Source organism: Chenopodium album, chromosome 6 (genome assembly GCF_948465745.1).
Source record: "Chenopodium album chromosome 6, dcCheAlbu1.1, whole genome shotgun sequence".
NCBI classification, from domain to species: Eukaryota; Viridiplantae; Streptophyta; class Magnoliopsida; order Caryophyllales; family Amaranthaceae; genus Chenopodium; species Chenopodium album.
The window spans coordinates 28,401,989-28,427,101 of NC_137839.1; the positions used below are offsets into that span (position 1 = coordinate 28,401,989).

The 25,113-nt window shown below is 35.2% G+C and overlaps 1 protein-coding gene across 1 annotated transcript; it reads right to left on the reverse strand.

Moving 5' to 3' along the window:
* Positions 1-1,658: 1,658 nt before the first annotated feature.
* Positions 1,659-17,293, reverse strand: LOC145635990 (uncharacterized). The gene is made up of 15 exons (XM_081687419.1): positions 17,142-17,293; positions 15,565-15,690; positions 15,364-15,475; positions 15,099-15,248; positions 12,095-12,199; positions 4,592-4,675; positions 4,132-4,247; positions 3,278-3,379; positions 3,079-3,192; positions 2,923-2,979; positions 2,764-2,830; positions 2,636-2,689; positions 2,479-2,553; positions 2,357-2,392; positions 1,659-2,201 (listed from the first exon to the last, which is right to left on the reverse strand). The coding sequence occupies exons 2-15, from the start codon at positions 15,582-15,584 to the stop codon at positions 2,076-2,078; spliced, it is 1,218 nt and encodes a 405-aa protein (XP_081543545.1). The 5' UTR covers positions 15,585-15,690; positions 17,142-17,293; the 3' UTR covers positions 1,659-2,075.
* Positions 17,294-25,113: the final 7,820 nt, after the last annotated feature.

The following is a 25,113-nucleotide window of genomic DNA, read 5'->3' on the forward strand; positions in this document are numbered from 1 at the left end:
GGTGAAACCCTCACTTTCTCTCTCTAAACTACTCTAATACTAAGCTAAACCTAGATAGAGAATCTAACCTAAAAACTAGAGAAAAGGATCTTAAAAGAATAGTTGATCCGTACAAAGCCAAGCCTCGGGTAGTTATAGAGCCGCTAAAATAAGCCGAACTGAGGTCTGGCGCGCGCCCGCGCTTGTGTGGGTATGCGCGACTTGTGTTGCTGGGTGTACGCCCATGCACGACCAGCGCACATCCCGCGCGAAGGTTTTGCCTTCTTTCTTCATTTGTGCCCTCTGTGTGCGCCCGCACATAGGTTTGCGACTTTGCGCTCCAACGCACCTCGCTTTCTTCGTATCATCTCTTTTGATTGCTTGGATTCTTCTTTGCAATTCTTGACTTCAAGTACCTAAGCACAAACACCAAGGGAAGCAATAAGGTAGGGCAACGGTGCAAACATGCAATAAAGGCAAGAATTCAGCACATACGTTATTTTATAAAAAACAAATCGAGATATGAATGCACGCATTATTTGAACAAAACAACTATAAACAGCCTAACACTAACTAAAACAAAGCAAAAACATTACCCTAAGATTGACATGAATGTCACTCATCACTACCACCAAGAAAAAACCCTCCAGCGCCAGATTACCAATAGCAGACAAGAGGAGACGAAAACGGCGGATTAGTCGTGAATTTGAACCACCACCACAAGCAAGGTGGAAAACAAGTTGTTCTACGTGTGTATCAACCGGAGGTTGTTAACAAAGTCGGTCGATAACCGTATCATGAAAATTGGGGCCTCTCACAACTAGTCGGACCTTGTAAGAGAAAGACTCGCCGACAATCGAGAAGGAAGACCTCTTACTCCAATCGCCGGCGGTCCGCCTCATGGCACACAGGAGAAAAGCTGATTCGTAAAACCTAGGGGCTTGAACTCTAGTTTTTGGGGTTTGTTACTCGCGCGTGTGAGGCGTGTTCAAAAGAATCTTGGTGTAAGAACTACTCACGGAGAGAGTGATTAACAACCATTTTTATAAACCAAACATAGGGTATTGATTTAAACGATCTATACTTAGCATATAATAACACAAATATCACACAAACCAATAGCGTCACATGTTACAATTACCATTTAACTTTTTTTTATTATATTATAATTATCAATAAAGTGAATTCATTATACGTAATCAACATTATTTCTTGCACATTCCCATTAAATTAAATATAGAATATATAATGTTAAACAGTTAAAGACTGTAAGTATTTCGTAACTTGCATAATTTAAATAACAAAATGAGGTGTTTAATTTTCTTAAAAACACACCTCAAAAAATAATCATAGAAAATAACTCGTTTAATGCAATGACCAAAAGGCTAGTTTTAAATCCATAACTCAAACTACCTAAATTTTGTGAACAAAATACCCTATTGATTTAATGAATGGAAAAATTGAAACTAATCCCACCTTTGCCTCTTCTTCTCAAAAACAATCCCATATTTTCAAAATCTGAAAAACAATCCCACATTTAACCCTCATTTGCTCAAAATAATCCCTTAACTGGTTAGTAAAATTCATAACCACTTTTAAAAGGTGACTACCACGTGTCACCTTCTGATTGGCTTTGTTAATTAACTTTTTTAAAAAAATAAAGGAGTAAAAAAACAAAAGAATACTAATCTAATTCATTTTTTAATCATTACTTGTATACTAATCGGTAAACTTTTGCAAACCTTAGAGGTACATGGTTCGTTTTATTTAAATTGAGTACAAAAACCTCAATGCGTACACAAAAAAAATATCCTAAACACAATCCTTCCCTATTCCTTCTGTATGTAATCTATTTTTTTTTTTTTTTTTTTTTTTTGAAAGACTTCTGCATGTAATCTTGGTTCAACTAAATAAATTTTTTTCTAATTTTTTTACATTCGAAACCTTCCTTGACAGTTAAAACTTTTCTAGGGACATATTGCAACCCTAATAAGTTAATCGCTTTATCACTTGCAATGTTGCAAAGATAAATCTACAAATCCTAAGCACCATTCTTCTCATGAAGGATCAAGCAAAACAAGCTAAAACGTTTGCATCTACATCAATGTGGGATATCGAGCTGTGTTATTGATGGGGAATCCCAATGACTCGTAATAATCTTTTTCAGCTACAGCAACACGATCTTGGAACATTGTCCATTCTCTTCTGCACCTTTCCTTAACCTGGCACATGAGAGGTAAAACTAATGAACTTGTATCGACTTTTAACACAAAACAAATATATGAATCTTCATGCACTAGCGTTCATGTGCATTCAGCATGCCTTGAAGTGAGATGCTTGCATGAGAGTGTAGAGTAAAAAGACAACAAGAACTTACCCCTACCCATGGTGCCTTTCCATTATTGCCTTCACCCTGTCCAAAATAGCATAAAAGGAAACAATTAATGATTAATGCAACAAGATAATTCAAACAAGGCAAAAAAGAAGCCTACAACTTGCCTGGTTACCGAGAGATGGAATCCCTTGATGCACTATCCACTGCGAATCTATGACTCCAATCTTCTCGTGAGCCGGCTGGAGAGAAAGATATAGGATCAAATGACGAAATTGAATTAATGTAGTATGGGAAAAAAAGATGCGAAAATAATCAGAAGACCTCAACACACTTCCGCAAAGCAAAGTCAAGGCCCCATCCATGCACCAAGTCATTCTGAAAGTACACCACAATAAATTTATGATCATAGAAAATTGAAAATAAAAATCCGCAAATTACTAAACAGATACCTGAATCATATGCCAAACACAGCGCCAAGCATTTCTGGTAAAAACAGGTGCCATGATTTCAATGAACCTGGTCATAAGAGAATCAGGGTCTTGTAAAAATTAAGAACCAGTAATAATCCGAATAAAGCCAAGAATATATAACTATATTATATTACATACGCAGCACAAGGTGGCAACACAGGATCAGGGCACCATCCAGGCTTTTCTTCAGTCACTCTGTATATGCAGCACATAGAGTATAAGCCACTAAGTCAGCAAAATAATCTAAACATATAATAGATGGCCAGGAGAAGGATAAGTTTAAACAATTCTTACTTGTGAACCTCACTGTCACCTCTTCTCTTCGTCATTTGCCATGTTAGGCCTTTGTCAGGCTCTAACCCAGGCTGTGAAATCTCCAATCCATACTTCTTTGCCAATTCAATGTATCTACAGCATAGCGAATGGCAACTTACAGATATAGTCCACCTAAATAGCATATAATTGAGTAAAATAATATTGTCAAAGAGCTCACTTCTCAGCATCAAAGTGTTCGACCCCAAGGTCTTCATCCCAAATAAATATGTAATCGTAAGCAGCTACCACATCTGGATGCAGAAACCTTTTAGCATACCACCTACAACAGCAAACAAGGGAAGGAATAAAAAGATAATAAATAAGAAATGTTATAAAAGTATAGCTTATAGAAGGTAAGTCTTTGGGTTCACTGATGTTAGTAGTTACATACAATGAAAGGGACCAATTAATTATAAGCCTTCAATCATTCCCTTTCTCTCCTCTACTTGAATGGGATATACCCAACCTCATTCCCCTAGCTAGGACTCCAAAATTTTCAAATCCCAAAAGACCAGCCATGCTAACAGATACAGCTAGTAATAATGAAGGGAAATAATACAGCTGTCATAGCAATATAACCATCGTATCTTTCAATTATGATTTCTCAGCAAAGGCAAAGGTAAGCATATTATTGCTTCAAACAGGTCTAGTTTTCAGGAGGAAGGTGAGCATGATAAAGGTTCTATTATAATGGTTAAAAATACTTCTCATAGGAGGTAAAAGGTAAGCATATTTCAGCATTTAAAAATACAAAGTTCAAAAGCCAGTATATAAGAAGGTATCATCGATTGATTTTAAAATGACACCATTTGCACAGTAAGTTAGCAACATACTCAATGTACCGAGGTGGACAACTGAGAAAAGGCATACCTTAAAATAGTATAATCAGTAATTCCCCTTAGAAAAATAGAATATATCAGTCATTACAACAAAAGCACAGTTTCAATCACAATTGTAGAATTGCTTCTGATGAATCAATAAATAGCACCCTATACTTCTTGAAATGGTCAGTGTCAAAAGTAAAATGCTTACCATTTAGTTTGCTTGCGAGTGCTGACATGGATAGCTCGCTTTGACCACTCAAACTCATCCCATTCAGTTGTCCTCCCATCATAATGAAAGAGGATAATAGTAAAGTTCTCTGAAAACTGCAGTACCATATTTAGCGCAGGAGATGGGTATAAGAGGTATAGTAGGTATAAGAGGTATAAGAGGTATAGTAGGTTTGAATAGCGAAAGACAAGAGAAAGGAAGGGGAGGGAAAGACAAGTGGAGGAAAAAGGCGAGTTCCATTTTCCTTCCAAATCTATCCAATTTTGGAGGGATTATGCTTAATATAGAGGGAGGGTAAATGGATCTCTCCCTCCCCTTCCTCTTCCTTCCCCGAATCCTTTATCCAAATAAGGGAGATGGTCCATCTCTTTTTCTCTTCCCTCCCTTCCTTTCCTCCCATTTCCTTCTATCCAAACAAAGTGTGAAAGAGTAGCCTAACCTTCTTCATGCATGCATCTACATTGGCTCTTTGATCATAGCCAACGGTAAAAGTAACAAGATATTTAGGTTTACTCGTCAGGTCCTGCAAAATTTCTTCAGTCAATGGATGTCTCAAAAAGCATAACAGACCAATGATTTAATTATTAATCGTTGTGACAGTTCCTTCAGGAAATTAGGAAGCCAGGACAACTAAATAATCATTCAAAAGGAGTGGATCTATTGAAAAATTATCAGAACATCAATTAGTCGCTACCAATGTTGGAGTTTATGCATGCGACCAAATCCATGAAGTGCATTAGAAAATGAGAAATGACAAGGATTCCCAAGCAAGGGCATGCCTGTACTTAAATCCACTACAAATGAAGCTGAAATAAATAAAAGGAAAAATTGCAAAAAATAATATAACCTTTGGCCCGTTCTTTTTTAATAATACAACCTTTAGATTATACATTAACATTACAACCTTTGGGGCTTGTTCATTTTAAATAGGCAAAAATACTTGTAACCAGATGAACAGGTTACCTTTGACACGTGTCATTATATAATTTGTCTAAACATTAGTTTTTTTATTTAAAAAAAATAAGTTTTGATTAATTTTATTTTTACAAAAATAAATAAAACCCCCAGCCCCCTTTCATGTTCAGCCCTTGCCCAGTTGCCCCGCAAGTCGCCGGTGACCAGACCACGTTCCTCACCCCGAGCCAATCTCCGACCATCCCCGACCCTTACTCTCCTCCAAGACCCTACTCGTTGGTGTCTTCTTTGTTATGGTTGCTCTGTTCTTTAATTAGCTTTGCGCATAATGCCCATCATCACCATCAATCATGAATCTCAACAAAATCAACGGTGGAGGGCGAAAATGTTGAAATTGGTGGCGAATTGCTTATTGGGGGCGGCGGATTGGTGGTAATTGGAGGCGTTGGTTGTGATTTGATGCACAATTAGGGTATTGGTGATGCGGTGGGGCTTGCATGTTGGTGCAAGGAGAGGGACGGCAGCAAGGTTGTAGTTTGTAGTTCGCTGTTGTTTGTGAAGGGGAAGGGAGCTCTGGTTAGGTGGGGTGGGGAGTTCAGGCTCGTTGGTGGGGTTTGTGTGAGTTTTTGGTGGTGGGGGTTCGCTGCGGTGATCGGGAAAGGGTGGAATCAGGGCTGCAGAAGGGTTTGGTGGAATAGGGACTGGTGGAATAGGGACTGGTTGGTGCCTTGATGGGGTGTATGGGACTTTCGACCTGGTGGTAGGGGTTGGCAGCAGTGGTCAGGAAGGGGAGGAGGTGGTTATGGTGGTGAGGATGGAAACCGGAGTGGTGAAGCGGTGGTGGGAATAGGTGGATCACTGGTGGTGTTTGGGGGAAGAAGAGAAAAAAAAAAAGTAAAAATAAATTTTTTATTTAAGTCAATCGTATAATTCAAAGGTTGTATTATTAATGTAAAAAGCTATAATATTAATGTATAATCCAAAGGTTGTATTATTAAAAAAGAACGGGCCAAAGGTTGTATTATATTTTGCAATTTTTCCTAAATAAAATACTACCTCCGTTAATAGATATGTGCAACTTTTGCCATTTTTGTCCGCTCGGGGTTATGTGCAACTTTCTATTTCTTTCTATTTTTAGTAAATAAAAAAAGGGGCAAAATTACAATTTTACCCTTAATTTTAATTGTTTTATTTTTTAATCAATACCATTATAATATCCTAAACTAAATTAATCTAAACTAATCAGATTCACCTAATCTAATTGTTCCCTCCTTTTATCTTCCAATTCCACTCCTCTCTCTTCATTCACACAACTTCCCAACTACCCAAATTAATTGTGATGTTTCGTTCTCCCTATATCTTCGGGAGAGTTCATAAGATGAACCCTAGTTCATCTTCTGGGTTTTTCTCTCTCCTCTATTCTTCCGATTTTCTCTATTTTTCACTCCAGATCTACTCTCCTCTTCTCGTTTCTTTCTCAATCAAAGTCCCTCCTTAAAAATGTTGAACTTAGATCCTCTTAAGGATGCTTATATGGCTACGGATGACAAGGGAGAGGAGAATTTGATCCTCAATTTCATGCACTGCTTCGAGGTTGGATCTTCTTTTCCTCGTGAATTTTACGAGTCTACTGAGACGGGTGCGTACTGCTCTCTGTACACTTACAGAGCCCTTGGTCAAGTCCTCAAAAGCCTCGATGAGGAAGAAAAAGCGAAGAAAGAGGAGGGTGTTGGTGAGTCCCGTCGTAAATCGCTTGATTTCTCAGAGATGGCTGTAGATCTGGCTGAGCAAGGTGAGGGCAGTGCTGTTGTGCCCACTAAGCCTAGATCTAAGAGGGAAAGGCCACCCCCTCGAGTTAAGGCCACCGGGAAGGCCGCGCGTGTTGCCCTGAGAAGGATGCGTGGCCTCCCTGACTATGAGTTCATTGTGCTGTCTTCTGATGAGGAGCCTTATGAGGAACCTCCAGCCAAGAAACCAGAAGTGCCTTCTTGTTCTGTTCCTGTTGTGACGTGCTATGTGAGGCGGATGAACCCTATGGTTCAAGCCTCTGAGTAGCTGCACTCGTAACGCTTCCTAACCCTAACTTATTTAATTTTTGTTATTGAGTCCCATTTTTAAGTTGATTGTGTATGCTTCTGACATGATTTGTTTATGGTGGTTGTGTTATGCACATATACTCCGAATTTTATTATGTTGTGGTGGCTTTGTTGTGCTGTGATGTTGTATGTGGTGTTTGTGATTTTGTCCTTTAATATTTGGAAATTTTGATGGACATGGTGTTGCTTTTCCTGTCCTGTTATTGTTGGATTTTTTGATGGATATGTTTTTGGTGCTTATGTCCTGTTTATGTTGGATATTATGATGGATATGGGTTTGTAGGTTCTGTCCATTTTATGTTGGATATTATGATGGATATTGGTTTGGTGCTTTTGTCCTTTTTATGTTGGATATTATGTTGGATATGGTTTTAGTGCTTCTATCCTATTACTGTTGGATATTATGTTGGCTATTGATGCATTTTAAGAGTTGGATAATGATGCATTTTAAGAGTTGGATATGGTTGATGTTGTAATCATGGCATATGGCATATGGGAATTTGGTTGTTGAATGATGATCCTTTATGATGGTTTCTTGATTTGGGTGTTTGGGTTGTTGTGTGAAAAATGTTCTCAATGATCATTGTGTAGAGAACAATTTCCAATGGAGTTCCCTGCACATGCCCCTTTTTGTTATTGTTTAACAGTCCCCATTGGCTCTAGACTATTTGTGTTGTGTGTTGAATCCAAATGATGAAGGGACTCCTATGAAATACTATTTGAACAATGGTATAGCTCCACCAATCACTATATAGTGATTGATGTTGAGGTAACCATGTTTGAAAGGTTGTGTGTACAAAAAAATTGATCTCCCGATGGATTCATGTGATTAAGTACTTCCACTTACTTGATAAAATGGCTACAAAAAGCCTCTTACAAATGCACTAGAACTAAACCACCACTGCCTTTCATGTGTGTTTCAATACTCTACCATACAAAATACACCTAACCACCTATTCATTGGTACACAAAAATAACTAAACAAAAGTGAAATTTAACATATCATTGTTCACTACTAAGTGGTTATGTGTGGCAGTGTGTGGTTGTTTGTTGTGTGTCTTTGTAATTAGTCTGCATCTACCTCCATGTCTTCTTCATGATTTCCCTGGGGTGCTGGCCTGAACATTGTGTTCAGGTATTCTACAGCTTCCACCACTATACTCCTTTCTACTTCAATCTGATTTGGGAGAATGCCTAAATTCTCAAGCTTTTTCTTGTTCATATGTGGGATTTTATACTTGTTCCCTCCTTCTGCCTTTAGAATCTTGATCATGCATCTTTGTAATGTCACCCCAATGTACTTGTTTACTTCTGGTTTAAAATTGTTATAAGACTCAATGACCTTTTCAACAAGTTCATCTACATTCTTTGGAAAAGATTGATATTGCAAAGATTGAATAGATCTAAATAGACCTAAGTCTAACACATTCAAATCTGGTGATTGTGCTGGTTGGAACACAAACTCAATGTTAAATCCATTTGCTTGTGTTGCTTGAATGAACTCTTCATCTCTTGGTATTTGATGTGGCCTTGCATTATCCCATTGAATCACCACATTTTTGGGCAAACTTGCTGGCCATTTTGACACTATTGCTGGTATGACTTTGTGAAGTAGCATGTCCCATATTGCATCTCTGTTGACATTTTGAAGTGCTTTTGTGACCAATGTGCCAGCTGGTCTTTTTTGCTTGACTTTTTTGCCCTTTCTTGCTGTGTGAATGGGAATATCCCATATTTCCCATCATGTATACAGAGGCTTTCCTATAATGGCCATGAACATAGCTTTTAATTTGAACCTCCTTGATTGTTGAGCCATATAGGGATCTTCCTCACTTGGTAGCAGATAAAATCTTCTTTTGTCTGGGTTTAGATAAAACCATTTCTCATCAATGTGGATGGAATACTTCATGTCATCAAATGTGGGGTTCTCATTCCCTTGGATTGAGTTTATGTGAGACAAAACCCACTTCATTCTTGCCACCTTGTGATCTGATGTTAGTGCTGGCTTGCTGCTTGCTGTGTGTGTTCTGATTCTCCCCTTTTTCTTCAAATAATGAAGAGTAACATGTGAAATTTTGAGTGCTGCAGCATATGATCTTTCTGTTTGCCTTAAGTGAAGTGGGACTGATTGTAGGAATTCATCAGAAAATTCCATTGGCTTTGGACCTGTCCTTCCTATCTTTTTGGACCTGACATCAATCAAATTCCCTTCTGCCATCTGCCTTTTTATTTCATTGAACAGTCTCGTGATTGTTGATTTATGAACCTTGAACTTGATTGATAATTCTACCTTGTAGCCTCTTGGTAGGTTACCATCTTGCATTTTCAATAGCATTGCATCCACAATCTCTCTCTTTTGATGCATATTTAGTTGTTTTCTGTTTGGTTGGTGAGTCCCTTCTTCAAACAATGATGCTTGTGTTTCATCTTGCTGAGTTTGATTGTTGTTGTTAATGGTTGTCTTCTATTTCTGCCTCTTCTTGCATATTCTCATTGTCTGAGTTGTATACTTCAAAATCAGCATCTTGCAGCTGCTCTTCATAATCGTAGTACATGTCTGCAATTTCTTCCTCTGAAATTAAGAGTTCAATGTCGAAAAAAGGGTCTTCATCTATTGCTGCCATGTCTTTTGTTTCCTGTTTTCACTTGTAGATTGCTGTAGATGGTGAAGGGGGGTGGGCTGATGAAGGTTTTTGATGAGATGATGCTGCCCTCTTTATTTGCAAGTGGGGGGGACCACCTTTCTCTCTCCACTCACTTTAATTAACTCTCTTAAATCCCTCTAATCTTTGCCATCCAAATTTTGCCTTGGTAACCGTAATCATGTGCAAAGTTGCACATAACTATTAACGGAGGGAGTACCATGATATCATTAGTCTAGGATAATACTCCAAATTGTCTTCTGCTGACTTAGGACCATTAATGGATTACAACATACAAATGATGATATGTTGATGTTTCCAATAGTACGACTTTTCAGTCTTCATGGGCAACATATACAAGCTATATGATTCATTATATTAAGGAAATTTGTCAGATACCACCTTTTATAGATGACTTTTTGTGAGAAATAAAATCACCTTATAAATATAATTGGCAAGAACCCCATTTATATAAAAACAAATAATAGACAATTCACATTAAACTATTGCTCAAATTCCAACCAATTCTACTTTCAACCTTTGACCACGCCCATGGGAAGCAATTGACAGAACTTCCATCCATTTTCATCCTTTATTTTGCCTTCTCCCTCCATATTTCAGTCACCTATGCAACTCTTTATTCTTCAATAATTTCGCACAAGAATTTTTGGGTTTTATTTAAAAAAATCTCTTAACCTAAATGCTGCACTAAACTCTAATTAACAATTGTAAAAATCTTGAAATTTGAAAACCCTTAACCTCAAAAAAAAAAAAAAAGTGAAAATATGTGATTTGAGAGATAATATTCTATAAGGAGATGAAGAAGATTGAAGTTAGTTTAAAGAGATGGAAAAATAAAAAGGTGGTGGTCGAACAACAAATGCAAGCAACGAGGCAACAACCCAACCCATAAGATTCAACAAAAAAGTAACTAAAATAGAATATGATACATTTTCTAGGTTGTATTTTGATTCGAGGTTTAAGAATGTCGTTGCTTTTGATCGTAATCATGATAATGTAAACTGGGTGATACTTGATGGACTAGCTCAATTAAAGTTGGACCATTTATAGAATTTGTCCTTTATTTATTTTAGTTTTGTTGCCAAACTTTGGCTGTTGTTGGCGACAATCATAGGTTATGTGAGTACCCTTTGGGAAGTAATATGGAGGGAATAAGGCTATGTTCAGTTCACATGATCTAATTTGATTTATCTGATTTCATTTCCAAATTTGACCAAATTTTGACTTAATTGTACACTAATCTTTAGGAAAATATATATATATATATATATATATATATATATATATATATATATATATATATATATATATATATATATATAATGAGATGTCATTAGATTTATATTAACATGTATTTTCCAAATATGAAATTTTCATAATTTTTTAAATCACCGAAAATAAAGATATTCAACAATAGATAATCGCAAATAAGAAGATGACTTCTATTTCAGAGAGAGAGCTAACGAAATATAGCAAGCATGAATTTTCGCTAGCATCAAGAAAACTCAAGCGGTCAAGCCCTTCCTCAGCTTGGAAAAAGCCAGCTGAAGCTTGTGCTAAACTTAATCAACTAGTTTAATCTAATTATTTCTGAAATTAGTTGACATCAACTTAAATAGGTTGAACTGAAAATAGACTAATTTCATTGAAGGGAAAACAACTCAGAAAGGAGTTTAAATTTGGATGACCATATACATTGTCATGACTGGAAAATGTCGCCATTGGGAGTTAGAGAGGAGAGAGGAGAAAATTTGTGAGGTAAGACCATAAGAGGAGGAGGTGATGTAGGCGCAGAGTTTGAGGAAACCACCTGGCTAAGGAGAGTGGGATGGGAATTGAAAAGCAGTCAACATCGGGGAATACAAACAAAGGACTAGTTCAAAAAAAAAAAAAGTACATGGGTTTCTTCTTGCCATTCTTTTTATAAGGTGGTTTCTCACATAAAATGTGGTTTTTGACAAATTTTCTAATATTGACTAACCATTTCTCAAGGAAACGCTTCCACTCAATCAACACATGTAAGTGCTTAGCATCACAATAAACAAAAAACAAATTTTCATACGGACCACATACACCAATCACATCAGTTCTGATTACTCGATGACTCAAATACACCATGCTCAACCCCAATAGTGCCTTTTTTAACACACATTAATCAAAAAATATTATAAGAAAAGATAGCTTTTAATCATTTATTTTTTATACACGTAATTACCTGGGAATTATACTTCTACCAAAATGTGTAACTCCACAAGATAGAAGACAAACCTCCTCAGGCAGACCCCAGAGCCTACGTTGATAGAAATCAGTCTCAGAAACCACAATTCCTGGGGGTAGTCTTTCAGCACCTCGTGGATTTGTCGGCAACCAAACCTGCAATCTCATGACAATTAGATAATAGCATCAGCATACAGCCAGGGCTGTACTTGAATATAATTGTTTAGCAATTGAGAACTTCCACATTAAGGCAAATGATGCAGCCAGTTTACAGCCTAATTTACTTGGTCTTGGATACTATTTCCGTGCAAAAGCACTGTCCACAAGCCAAACTAAGCCATTCTATGAAAATTTTGCAATTTTCTGTCCAAAATGAGTACTTGAGGTGAATCATACAGCCTAGGTAATACAGCCATATTAGCCAACACCACAGAAAAAAATGGTGGACTAAACTACATAGAACAATAGCATAACAATATTGATAAAAAAAAATATGGTCTTTCACACTTCCAAGAGCAGCCATACTTATGCAAACCTCTAGACCCAATACAGCTGACAAAATAGTTGCAGTGTTTAAAAGGTTCCTTTAACAATAGCAAGTAGTAGATTTCTGTTCTAGCTGGCAAATAAGAAAAGGAAGAAGTTTTTCACCAACTCTAACTGTGCAGACAACACTTTGGATGAAATTTTGGAGGGAATTCTGAACAAAGGTAGAGGTGTTTATAATTAATATTTCCACCATCTTTTTTTAAACACACCATTTTCCTTTTTAGGAAGTTGCATATTAATTTCACTATTTCTAATTTGTTTATGCTTTCATACACCTTTTGTTTGTGTTCACAGTCTTCACACACCAAATATCCATCCTACCTTTAGTTTTGATATTTACCCTTGTTGCTTCACTTTAACTCTCTTTCCTTTGCTTGTAATCCCATGGACATTTTTGTTATTTAATTCCTATTGTAATCTTTGTGCCCAACAAAAATAGTGCAATTAAAAATTAAAAACCAAAGGACGTACATCATATACAACTAGCATTTGGGGCAGCTAAATTATCTAAAGGACATTGTGGTTGAAAGGCTATTAAATAAAATACCAGGACCTGGAACTAATAGATTTATTTCAGATAGTTGTTTAGCAGCTTGATAGAATCTATCCTTTTCCCTATTTTATTTCATCCTTTCATGTGTAGTACTTATCAATTTCTTTAATGCTTGAGGTATGGTGATAATGAGATTATTATACAGCAAGTTCCTGTCAATCTGAGGAAAGCCTAGAGGTGATAAGCAACCAGCCAAACAACTATGTTAATAAGGCACTAATATCATAGTAATGGATAGTTGTATCCTAATGCATATGAATCTTATGTTTTTAAATCCTTAAGCAGTGTTACAAGGTTCGCAGTACGTAGCCACAAATCGCGAACTGAGTCGCGCGTATTGGAACGCGGAACAAACGTGACTTGAGTCGCTGTGGTTCGCGATCAGGATCGCTGAAGGAGGCGACTCTGGTAGCAACTAGGCGACTCTGAAGGGGTTCAATGGTTTTTTCTGATATTTCCTATGCGTTTCTCTCTCTTCTGATTTTATACTTATCTTAGTAGTTTTTTCTCTCTCCTCTCTCCTCTTTTACACGGTAGTACTATTAAGCCGGTAAAGTAAGTCTATAGTGATGTCTTTATTTATATCTATTATTTATTTATTTGTACTACATAGGGTGGCAGCTAGGGTTAAATTCCAAGTGGGCTTAAATCTTTGGGCTTTTTATTATATATATATATATATATATATATATTATATTATATTATTTTCCAAATCAAATTCTTATTAATAAAAATCACCCATATATTTTATTATTTTATTTATTTCGTACCCAATTGTACCGGGTTCATCATGGGTAGCGTACCGCGTATCCGTTTCCGTACCACGTTTCGAATCGAATCGCGTACCTGTCTTTAAGCAATTTCTCTAACATATGTTACATCAAAGATAGGTTAAAAGAATGATATGATATAAACTTAGGATATCCACTATTGAAATGGGATCCTAGGAGGCTCATCAGGGATCATATCATAGGATAGTGTTCAATGCTAGTATCACTTTGATTATAGGAATAACTAATTATATCATAGGATGGTGCTCATGCTATTATCACATTGTTTATAGGTTTAACCACTCATATTATAGGGTGGACCTCAATGCTAGTATCATTTTGATTACTGGCTTAACCACTCACATCGTTCTAATCATATCATAGACAGTAGCTTAAATTATCATGATTAGGTAACCGGTCATACAACAACCATCAAAAACACTAAACACAGCACAACAATAAACAACCACTAAAAAATACTTTATCTAAAATCTCTTCCAACCTTCCTCAATTTAGAACATTAGTGATCAATTTGTCTATTTAGGTCTGATTAGGCTGGTGGTTGTGGTGGTAAAAAAGATTTTTTTTATTTTTTTTTTCTTTGGTGTTGCATTTAACCAAAGACAAGTGGTTCCACGGTAGCACCTGAGAGAGTCAAGGTCGAAGATAACAACGGTGAAGGGGTGTCCTGGTGGTTGGCTGGTTGTGGTGACAAAAAGGGGGAAGCTATGCCACTCACAATGGAGATGGAAGGGGTAATAAGTGGAGAGGGGCATTGCAGAAGTGGAAAGGAAGAGGATGGGAAAGAGGAGGAATAGTGAACTAGTGATGATAGTACCGAGGAGGAGGTGACGGTATTAACAAGGTTTTTATAATTATTGCTGTATTTACAATAAATTTTGGTTCCGGGAAAGCGCACGGGGGGGGGGGGGGGGGGGGGGGGGGGGGGGCCTTACCCCTGCATTGGGAGTTTGATATCTGGACCCTAATAGATTAGTTTTAAGATTTTGTGAATATTTTTAGCAACAATAATAAATCTAGGGGTTCCATTCTTCAGAACTGGAAGCAAAGTCATCACTCTCTAAAGCTGGTAGAGTGACGTTTACATCAATAGTTAATTAGTGACACTCCTAGAATTGTAGCAATAGGGCATATGTCCTGACATATCATGATAAATACATACCGCTGTGTCATTCTGATCATGTGATGGGCCAACCTTTCTCCCTTTTAAAGTAGACCAAACATTCAACAGGGCTTGTGTTGAAAGGCCAGAATATTTATCTTCAATGTAAGTCAGATCAATTGAGGGAAAAAGAGGAGCAGGAAGGTTCATCTGTTACAAATAAAGTTAACAGTCTTAACACTATATAAATAAAAGGTTGTTACAAAAGTATATGGAAGTTGAAACCTGAATAAAGAATAAAATATTCAGGTAGATCACCACATGCCTTTGTCAAGGAGAGTGTAGGAAAAGATACTCCTAAGAAGAAACCAAAGACAATCCCCACAAAAGTAGTTAAAATAAGCCTCATCACACTGTTTAATTGTCTTAGGTTCCCACTGCAAATGAAGAACAGAGAAAAAATCAATTAACAATAGATAATTATACAAATGCTTACTGATGAAATTTTTCAGTGTAAGAGATAAACCTGCGGAAAATAGTTTTCATTTTTTTTTTTTTTTTTGTTTCCTAAATAAGCAGTCAAGCCTATAGAGTTGCAACTGCAGAAGCCCTATCCTCACAGCTATGTTCAATCAACATGCTCAGGCCGTAACTGCAAACCGATGGAAGAAGCCTATTATACTCAGATACAATAGCAAACATAATGGAATAGGAATGAAGCACAGCTAAAATTGATATCTTTTACCCCTCACTGCCACAATAAGTCAATAATTATACTAATCAATTACAAAAATTGTATCTCAATCAGATATTTTGTCAGAGGGAAACAAATTTTTTCTGTAACTCCTCAATGCATGCCCTTACCTCTGATGCTATTTTTCAGCTATTCCATCAAAAAATAAATAATATTTATCACATAGAAGATAAAGTGAATTAATGATCAAGTTAAATGAATGCAAAGAAAATTTCAAATCCCATAAATTATTCATAATTGGAAACTTTCCAAACTTTAAAACAAGAAAAAGGAACACTCCAGCAAGCCAAAATATCAACATTAATAATAAGGGAAGATACATGATGCTGATGAGTGCAATTCTAAATTGAAACGAGAACACATTGTTATGCAACTCAAAGTTGTGCAAAGGAATAAATGCCTAGTAAAAACAATCCTCTATTATAAATTCTTTAAAAGTAGCAGTGTCATTCAATCATTGTCCACCTTTTTATTGTAGGATCGTGCGACACGTAGTAGTCTTTTAGCAAAATGAGTGTCATTTATATACAAGATTCACGAGGCTACGAGACTCTAATGGACACAAGACCTAGAATAAGAAAGACATTGGATGGGAGCATTTAACTAGAGATTAGAGAGCATTGAGAGTTAAATACCTCTCAACGAAAAATTAAAATTATAAAAGTGTGTGCATTGAATAATCCCTCAACCCAATCTTGATCAAAACCTAGTTATTCCTAAGTAATGAACTCCAACCAAGTTAAGAAGGCTATTGACAATGGATACCACCACACATTTTCATCAAACTGTTGAAAAAAAAAAACATCTCAGGTTTTTTCGGGTTTAATTGCAACATTCATCTATTCTTTTATAATTAAAATAATCAATTCATAAGATGATTTCAATGTTTTTCCACATTTATCAATGAAATCAATTCTCATATGAAAAGAATAGCAATAGCAAAACCCATCGCAAATACAAATGCATCCCTCCCCACGCCGGAGAAGCGGCCGCCTGTGCCCAGGGAGAAAAAAAATTAATTTTCATACTTCCATCCTAACATTTAAGAAATATAAACATAAGCATGTAAAATATTAGCAACCAGATTTGATTCAACTATTAAATTAGGCTCCGAAAATCACATAAAATTCATCTAGCTTCAGAATACCAACATAAATAGCAAATAGAAAAATCATAGCAACAAAATCGTTCGTTATAATATTTTATAAATTCAACCATTATGATCAATCTTTCAATAGTCTGCCTTTAGTAGAACCCTAAATTGACAATACTAACAAATTATAGAGACAGTGTGAAAACAAATTCTTGGTTGTGACAATTGATATTCGATGATTAAATAAAAATATTACCTTTGAAGCTGTTTTAATGGAGGAGAGAGCTCAGAAGCTGAGTCAATGGACAAATCAGTGCAAGCTTTAATGGAGGTGAGAGAGAGAGAGGGGTGCAGCATAAAAGTGAAACTTTCCAAAGTGAAAAAAATGAAATCAAACAAAAAAAAAAAAAAAAAAAAAAAAAATTGTTTTGGTTGTAGGATAAAAATGAATTACTCTTCTTTTCATAATGTTTATTGCATATGGAATCAATTGTATAAAATAAATAAATAAAAAAATTGAAATATGACATTAAAGTACAAAATAATTCATACAAAAACTTTTGCATCAAACCGGTTTACAATAATTTATTGTAAAACGGCGCCGCCACACGTGCGGGTTTTTTAAAAAAAAAAAATTCGTAAAACATGCAAAAAGTGAGAAAAATGGAGGAGAGAGAAACTGAGAAAATGTAGAAAAAAAACACAACAATGGAGGAGAGAGAAAACGCACCAATGGAAGAGAGAGAAAACGCAACAATGGAGGAGAGAGAAAAATTGATTACCTTAAGGATTCGATCGATTCGATCATCAATGGAGGATTCATCAGCAAACTTCAATTCATCAAATTGTAGTAATTTGATCCACGATTTTCTACAACAACAAAGGCAAATTCAAACCCCATTGTTAGGTGATTTCGACCTAAATCGCACAATAATAGAAGATGAAACAAAGAATTTGGTAGAAGATAACATCGAAACTACTCGAAATGATGATGAACACAAAGAAGCAATTGTTTGAACAAGGATAGAGAAAGTATAAACACGAATCAGGACAATGCAGAAGAAAATCAAGTGGTACCTCGTAAGTCAATTAATTCAAATTCAGCACAAACATCCAAATCAAATCAAATTTGAAGGTAATTTTCATACAATCAACCTTGGAATGAAACTGAATTTTGAAGTTAATGTGTTGAATTTTGTTACTCTTTCTGTGAACGAATGTTACCCTTTTATGCATTAATGCATAAAGGTGACCCTTTTATGCATTAATGCATAAAGGTAACCCTTTTAATGCATAAAAAAAACTGAAGAGAAATTCTCAATGGTAGCCACGTACTATTGCTTCTTTCCAATGGTAGCCAATTTTTTTTTCGATTCTCAATGGTAGCCTTCAACTTTTTTAAATATTCAACCGTAACCTCATTTACTAAATAATGTTAAGTAACTGTTAAGTTAACTAGAGTTTAACAAATAATTGTTAAATTTAACTACAGCTAAACATTTTTTCTTTCCTTCCCTTCATCTTCATGGCTGCCACGCATCCCCATTTTCTTCATCTTCTTCCTCCCTTCATGGCTGCCATCCCTAACTCTTTCCTCCGTTCTAGCCCACCGGCACCGGCCAACCCCCACCCACTGCCACTTCCCCCCGACATCCCATGTCCCCCTTTCAAACACATCCCCCTTCACCCACACCCCCAAATGCACTCGCGATGGTTCCGTTCAAACTTGGGGACATTAATGGCAGAAACTCACACGCCACCACAGTCATCATCTCGATGAATATTCAGAAAAATTTGATCGTCTAAAAGAAGGTAATCGTTCGATAGCAACCCAAATAAGGTCGTCTTCGTCTTTAGCATTCGATTCGGAGTTGGAAATTAGGGCTTGATTGAGTTGAAGTTTGATGAAATTGGGGAAATTGATTAAGGATTTCTACAATTTGCAAATGCATTGGAAGCGTAGAAGTGATTTAACGGGTTAGCGTGAGACAATTTCGGCGGTTACTTCAGTCATGAGTATCGCCATTGTTGACTTAGCTCGAGCTTGAAAATCAGAGGGGGTGGGGGAAGAAGATGATTGGGGTCGGGTCTTGGTTAAGGGCTGGGGTAAAATTGGCGGTGGAGGAGATTGGGGAAAGGGTTGGTAGCTGGTGTGGAGGGTTGTTTTATTTTTTATTTATTTTATGTTTGTATTATTTTTACTTGTATTTTATTTATTTTTATTTTAAAAAAAGTTAACCTTGGTTTGAAATAAGGTTAGATTTAACATAAATGTAACGGAAGTTTATAAATGAGGTTACAATTGAAACTTTTAAAAAGTTGGAGGCTACCATTGAGAATCGAAAAAAAAAATTGGCTACCATTGAGAATAAGCAATAATACGTGGTTACCATTGAGAATTTCCCAAAACTGAATTGAACCTTTTACCTGCATGAAATAACTCTTTTTACCTACTTCAAGTGTTTGTCCCTTTTATGTAATTATTATGCATAAAGGTGACCCTTTTTATGCATAAAGGTCACCCTTATTATGATAAAACGTAACCCTTTTTATACATAAAGTTGACCTATATTATGCATAAAAGTGATCCTTATTATACATAAACATAACCCTTTTTATGCATAAAGGTGATCCTTTTTATGCATAAAAGTAACCCTTTTTATGCATAACGGTGACCCATGTAAAACATAGTATTTCTTTAAGGATAATTTGTCAATTACTACTGCAAGTTAATACCACTTTGTAAATTACTACCGCAAATTAAAAAAGTTGTGAATTACTACCGCAAAAATTTTTAAGATGTTGCGATTACTACCAAACCCCCATTAAACCCAACTATGATGTCATTATATCCCTTTAACCCGTGTTTGACCATGGTTAAGGGCTTTAACCAGACCCCCCCCCCCCCAAAAAAAAAAAAAAAGAAAATGGTTTAGGGATATAATGACGTCATGGTTAAGGGCTTTAACCATGGGTTAAAGTGATATAATGACGTCATAGTTGGGTTTAATGGGGGTTTGGTAGTAATCGCAACATCTTAAAATTTTTTGCGGTAGTAATTCACAACTTTTTTAATTTGCGGTAGTAATTTACAAAGTAGTATTAACTTGCGGTAGTAACTGGCAAATTTTAAACATAATAATATGCTGCTACTGCTTATATGATATGACAGTATTAAATCATAGAAGCAAATCCAATTGATGCTTCTAGTTTAGATCTTAGAGGATCATTATATTTGTTGGTGTGGTAAGACAAACTTTTGAAGAAATCTTGGAATTGTATGAAAAGCATGCAGCTATATGTAACACCTTCAAATCTCCCTATACGGCAATACTAGTATAATACGTATAATTATGTCGTAGAGATAGACTTGGGCATATTACCGCCACGTGATTATGCAAGGCTACTCAAAATACTTAACTCAACAACAAAACTTGCAGCGGAAACTCAACTTTCTTTTATTAATACTTATAAAAATAGTAACATTGTTATGAGTACTCAAAATAAAGACAAGATCAACATTCCTAAACTAGGTGAAGCAAATCCCGGGACTCCCATATGCTCATTCATGACTCCACATGAAAATAGTCAACACTGCTTACCATTACGGTAAACAGGGCGAACCAAAACAAATAAGAAATACGGATTAGCAAAGTATGCTAAGTACAATAAGTGCAAGATATATAGTGTAAACTCAATTTATTTGCAAACATGTTTTTAAAACCAATTCCAATAATTAATCCAATAAGTTTAAAACTCATTATTCCAAAACCGATTCCAATGATTCATATTCAAAATAGTAGTTAATAAAACCAATTCCTTTATTAAGAACCAATTCCTTTTAATCCAATTCCTCACCCAAGTGTGAACACCCCCCAAGCTAGTCTCCTTATGTTACAAGGCTATTCTTGAGGAAAGACCGGGGTCATACAAAGTCCAAGGCCTTATCAATAAACCAATTCCACATAGTGGGATTACTAACATGCTTATAAAGCATTAATAATAATAATTCAATGGTTCAATAAATCATTTTAATTAATATCCAATAGTTCCAATATAATTAAAAATCCTTTTTAATTAGTTACACATGCTTTAAAAATCAAACCTTGTAAACAAATACTTGAGAATAAAATCTCATATTAATAACTTTTCAAAATCAACAACTCTTCCTTGAAAAAGCTTTATTTAATTCAACAAACCTTTTAAAATCAATTCCTTTATGTAAACACGATAAGTAATCCAAACCATTCAAAACATGATTTAAAAATCAATCATTCAAAATAATTTTATTAAAATCAATACTTTCAAACCTAATTTATTTCAAAATCATAATTCAAATCAATTTAAGTCAATCGCCAATCAAATCATGTAAAACATGTTATTCAAACCAATCACTTTCAAAGGTATCTAGTCACCTAAACGTACCTTGATCCTTGCTAGAAAAACCACACAAAAAGAACCTCAAGAACCTTGATCAACACTTCGCACTTTCAAAGTTCAATCACGAATACACCTTGCAAATAACATAACCATAAGGTTATCACAACATAAACTCAAATCTAATGTGCATGGACTATATAACTCTTTTAAAAAATAATTTTATATAATTATAGCTTTTAAATAGGTATTTGTATTTTGGAAAACTAACAATAAAGAAGATAAAGGAATAGGTTTAAAGAGAATTGAATGTTCGTTAGAAAGAATAGGCAGAACTTGCAGAAGCCATAAATCCTTAACTCCGAATTGGGTGCTTTTGAGCCTAAACTCAAGGACTTTTCGAGAGGAACAATCTTTTTTGAAACATCAATACCCCAAAAACTGAAGTGCCAGAAAACTGGCTTCAAAGATAAACGGGATAATATTTGTATGAAAAGAGGAGAAGAAAAGTATGAAAATGTTTAGGGAAAAGAAGAAGACAGAAGAAGAGAATTAGGTTTTTGGTGTGAAGAATATGAGACGTATGAAGGGTTATTTATAGGCTAGCTCATGCAAGAATTATGGCAAGAGAATTTGGGTAGAATTATGGTAAGTAGGTTTAAGGGATTACTTGGAGAAGTGAGTAAAATTAAAGAATTAAGGAAAGTTTGGATATTAAAGTGATTGTGTATAATTGAATATGGAAGGTATGTATGTCATGAAAAATAATAAGGAAATTAGAATTACTTGGGGAATAATTAAGAAGAATGAATGGCAAGAAAATATGATGATTGGATATTAAAAAGATGGAGAATTAGAATTAAGGAAAATAGGAGATTTTGGGAGATAATTAAAAATATAATTTTACCAATTAAATTCCCCCAAAATATTTCATGAGGGCCAAAAATATGGATCTTACCATAGCTCTAATTTTCGGATTCTTCTAGATATATTTAGGAATATTTTGCTCGGTTTTTAAGGAATAAAATAATTGTATAAATAATATAGAATAATAATTAATTAATTAATTAAATACCAATTATTTACCAATAAATAACTAAGAAAAACCAGATTTTCCATACATGGAAAATCCGAAAATCCTAGCTATTATTGGAAAATTTCGGCCATAATAAATTAATTAATAAAATATTATTTTTCTTTAATTAAAATATTCGAAATATGTAAATAATCCAGTTTTAAAATAGGATAAATGGATAATAAATCTTATCCAAAATAAATGATTAATTTTCAAAATACGTTTGGCGCCAAAATTCAAATATTATTTTGGCTCCAAATACTAAATTTACTAAAATACCCTTTTATAAAATAATTCTTTATTAATTAATTAGAAAATACGTATGAAAATACGGGGTATTACACTATAATCGGGTTTTCAATTAAAAAACATACAACTAGATACATCACAAAGACAAAGATAGTGAGTAAAAAATATTATGTGTGTTCTGCTGAAGGAAAAAGAAATTCAAGTGACAAGAAAACAAAATTGGTTGAAATGATTGATGAAGATAGAGAATGTAAATGTGAAAGTAAGAAAGCAAAGACAAGTAGCTATCACACGATCTGATTGGAAGGCAAGCATAAGAGAAAAACTAAATAAAGAAGGAGAGGTTGAGGTGGTGTCACATGTAATACAACATAGCCACGAACTAACAAGGTCATAGTGGCATTACTTAGCTTGCATCGTTCTAAAAGAAAAATGACAAAAGAAAAAGCTAAAGCAATCAAAACAATGAAATCTTTAGGTTTGACTATAATGGACAGTTACAATTACATGGCTACTGAAGCTGGAGGAGAACAGAATATAGGGCATAGTGTTGTAGATCACCTAAATTTCTGTTCAATGTTAAGAATGGAGCAAATTGAGGCTGGAGATGCACAAACTTTTGAACCTTTTAAATCAAGAACAATCAGAAGATCCAAACTTCTTTTTTAGAGTGAAGTTTGACAATGAAGGTAGAATTTCCAATATATTTTGAAGAGATTCGATTATGCTAGAAGACTATAGAATATATGGAGATTTTCTTGTCTTTGATACAACATACAGAACCAATCGGTATAATCTTATAGGTGCTCCATTTGTTGGCATAAACAATCGTTGGCATAGTTGTACGTTTGCATGTGTTTTTATTGGGGATGAAAAAATAGAATCATTTGTGTGGCTACTAGAAACCTTCTTGAAATCTATGGAGGTAAAACACTAAATTCAATATTCACTGACCAGGATCAAGCAATGGCAAATGCAATTGAGCAGGTAATAAGTTTATATTTACTGCATAAAGTGACAGTAATAAGTTTATATTTAGTTTGAAAAGTAACCCTTTTTGATACATAAAGTGACCCTTTTTACCGCATAAAGTGACCCTCTAATTTTGAATGTAGGTGCTTCCCAATACAAGGCATATAGACTTTGTATCTGGCATTTGGAACAAAATGCAATAACCAGATATGGGGCTCTAAAAAAGACAAAGAGTTCCAGTATGCATTCAACCAGTGCTTAAAGTGGTGTGTGAAAGAACAGGAATTTGAAGAAAAGTGGCAGGTAATGATGCAGAAATATAACTTGACAGCACACTCTTGGTACAAAAGAGTGTACGAATTGAAAGAGAAATGGTGTCCTGCCCTTAGTAGAGATTTTTTTCAACAGGAATCTTGTCATAAAAAAGAAGTGAAATCACTAATCATGCTATAGGATTCAAAGCAAGTAAAGCAACTACCTTGACAGAATTTTATACCATATTCAAGAAGACAACCAATCGTTGGAGAAGCATAAAGAAATATGATGAGTTTACCTGTAGCAAGTCAATAGCATTCACTTCATTGCCACTCTCTGGAATGCTAAAGCATGATGCATAGGTAAAAATTTCACTTAAAAGCTCGTAAATAACACATAATATATGACATCTTAAATCTAGGTCATGATTTTGGTGGACAGGTATTCACTTTGTCACTCTTCCGAGACTTTGAAGAGGAGTTTGGATACTCTATGGCAACAACTGTTCAAATGATAGGGACAACTGAAGAATGCTTACTTTATCAAGTAACCCTAGAAGACAAGCCATGGTATGCACATCAAGTAAACTATATACAAGAGAGCCAAAGTATATGGTGTACTTGCAAAAATTTTGAAGCGTCTGGATGGTTATGTTACCATTGCATCAGAATTCTACACCTACATTCAATAACAAGAATACCAGACAGGTATGTTACAAAAAGATGGACTAAGTTTGCAAAAATAGAGACATGGAATAGGTTGAAGAGTCAGGATCCTACACAACCATATATACCATGGAGGCAAACAGTGATGAGGAAATACTACAATCTAATCTTAAAGAGTCAAGAAAATGAAGAGCCAGGAGCATTTATGGAAGAAAGCTTCAGAAATAGTCTAAAAATGGTGGAAGACTTACTTGCTACTGCTGCTTAGAGAGAAAAAGGTGTAGAAGCTGCTTCTGACATTCCTGATGTGGCAGACAACACTCAAAGCAATGATGTATCTTCAACATCCAGTACAAGCACAAGTGTACCAACAATACTTGATTAAAAAGAGATGTAACAAAAGGAAGAAGCAAGAGAGAAAAAGGAGGACTTGAAAAAGGAAAGAGAAAAAGGAAACCAACACTGCCACCTCCTCATTCAGAATTTGGATCAAAGACACCAAACATATGATTCTTGTAGAAAAATTTATTACTACCTTAGAACTTTTTTTTTTTTATCATTGTTATATTACTTTGTATTGTTATACTTTATTTTTTTTTATTAAAATTTGAATGATGCTCTTATTACTTAATTAG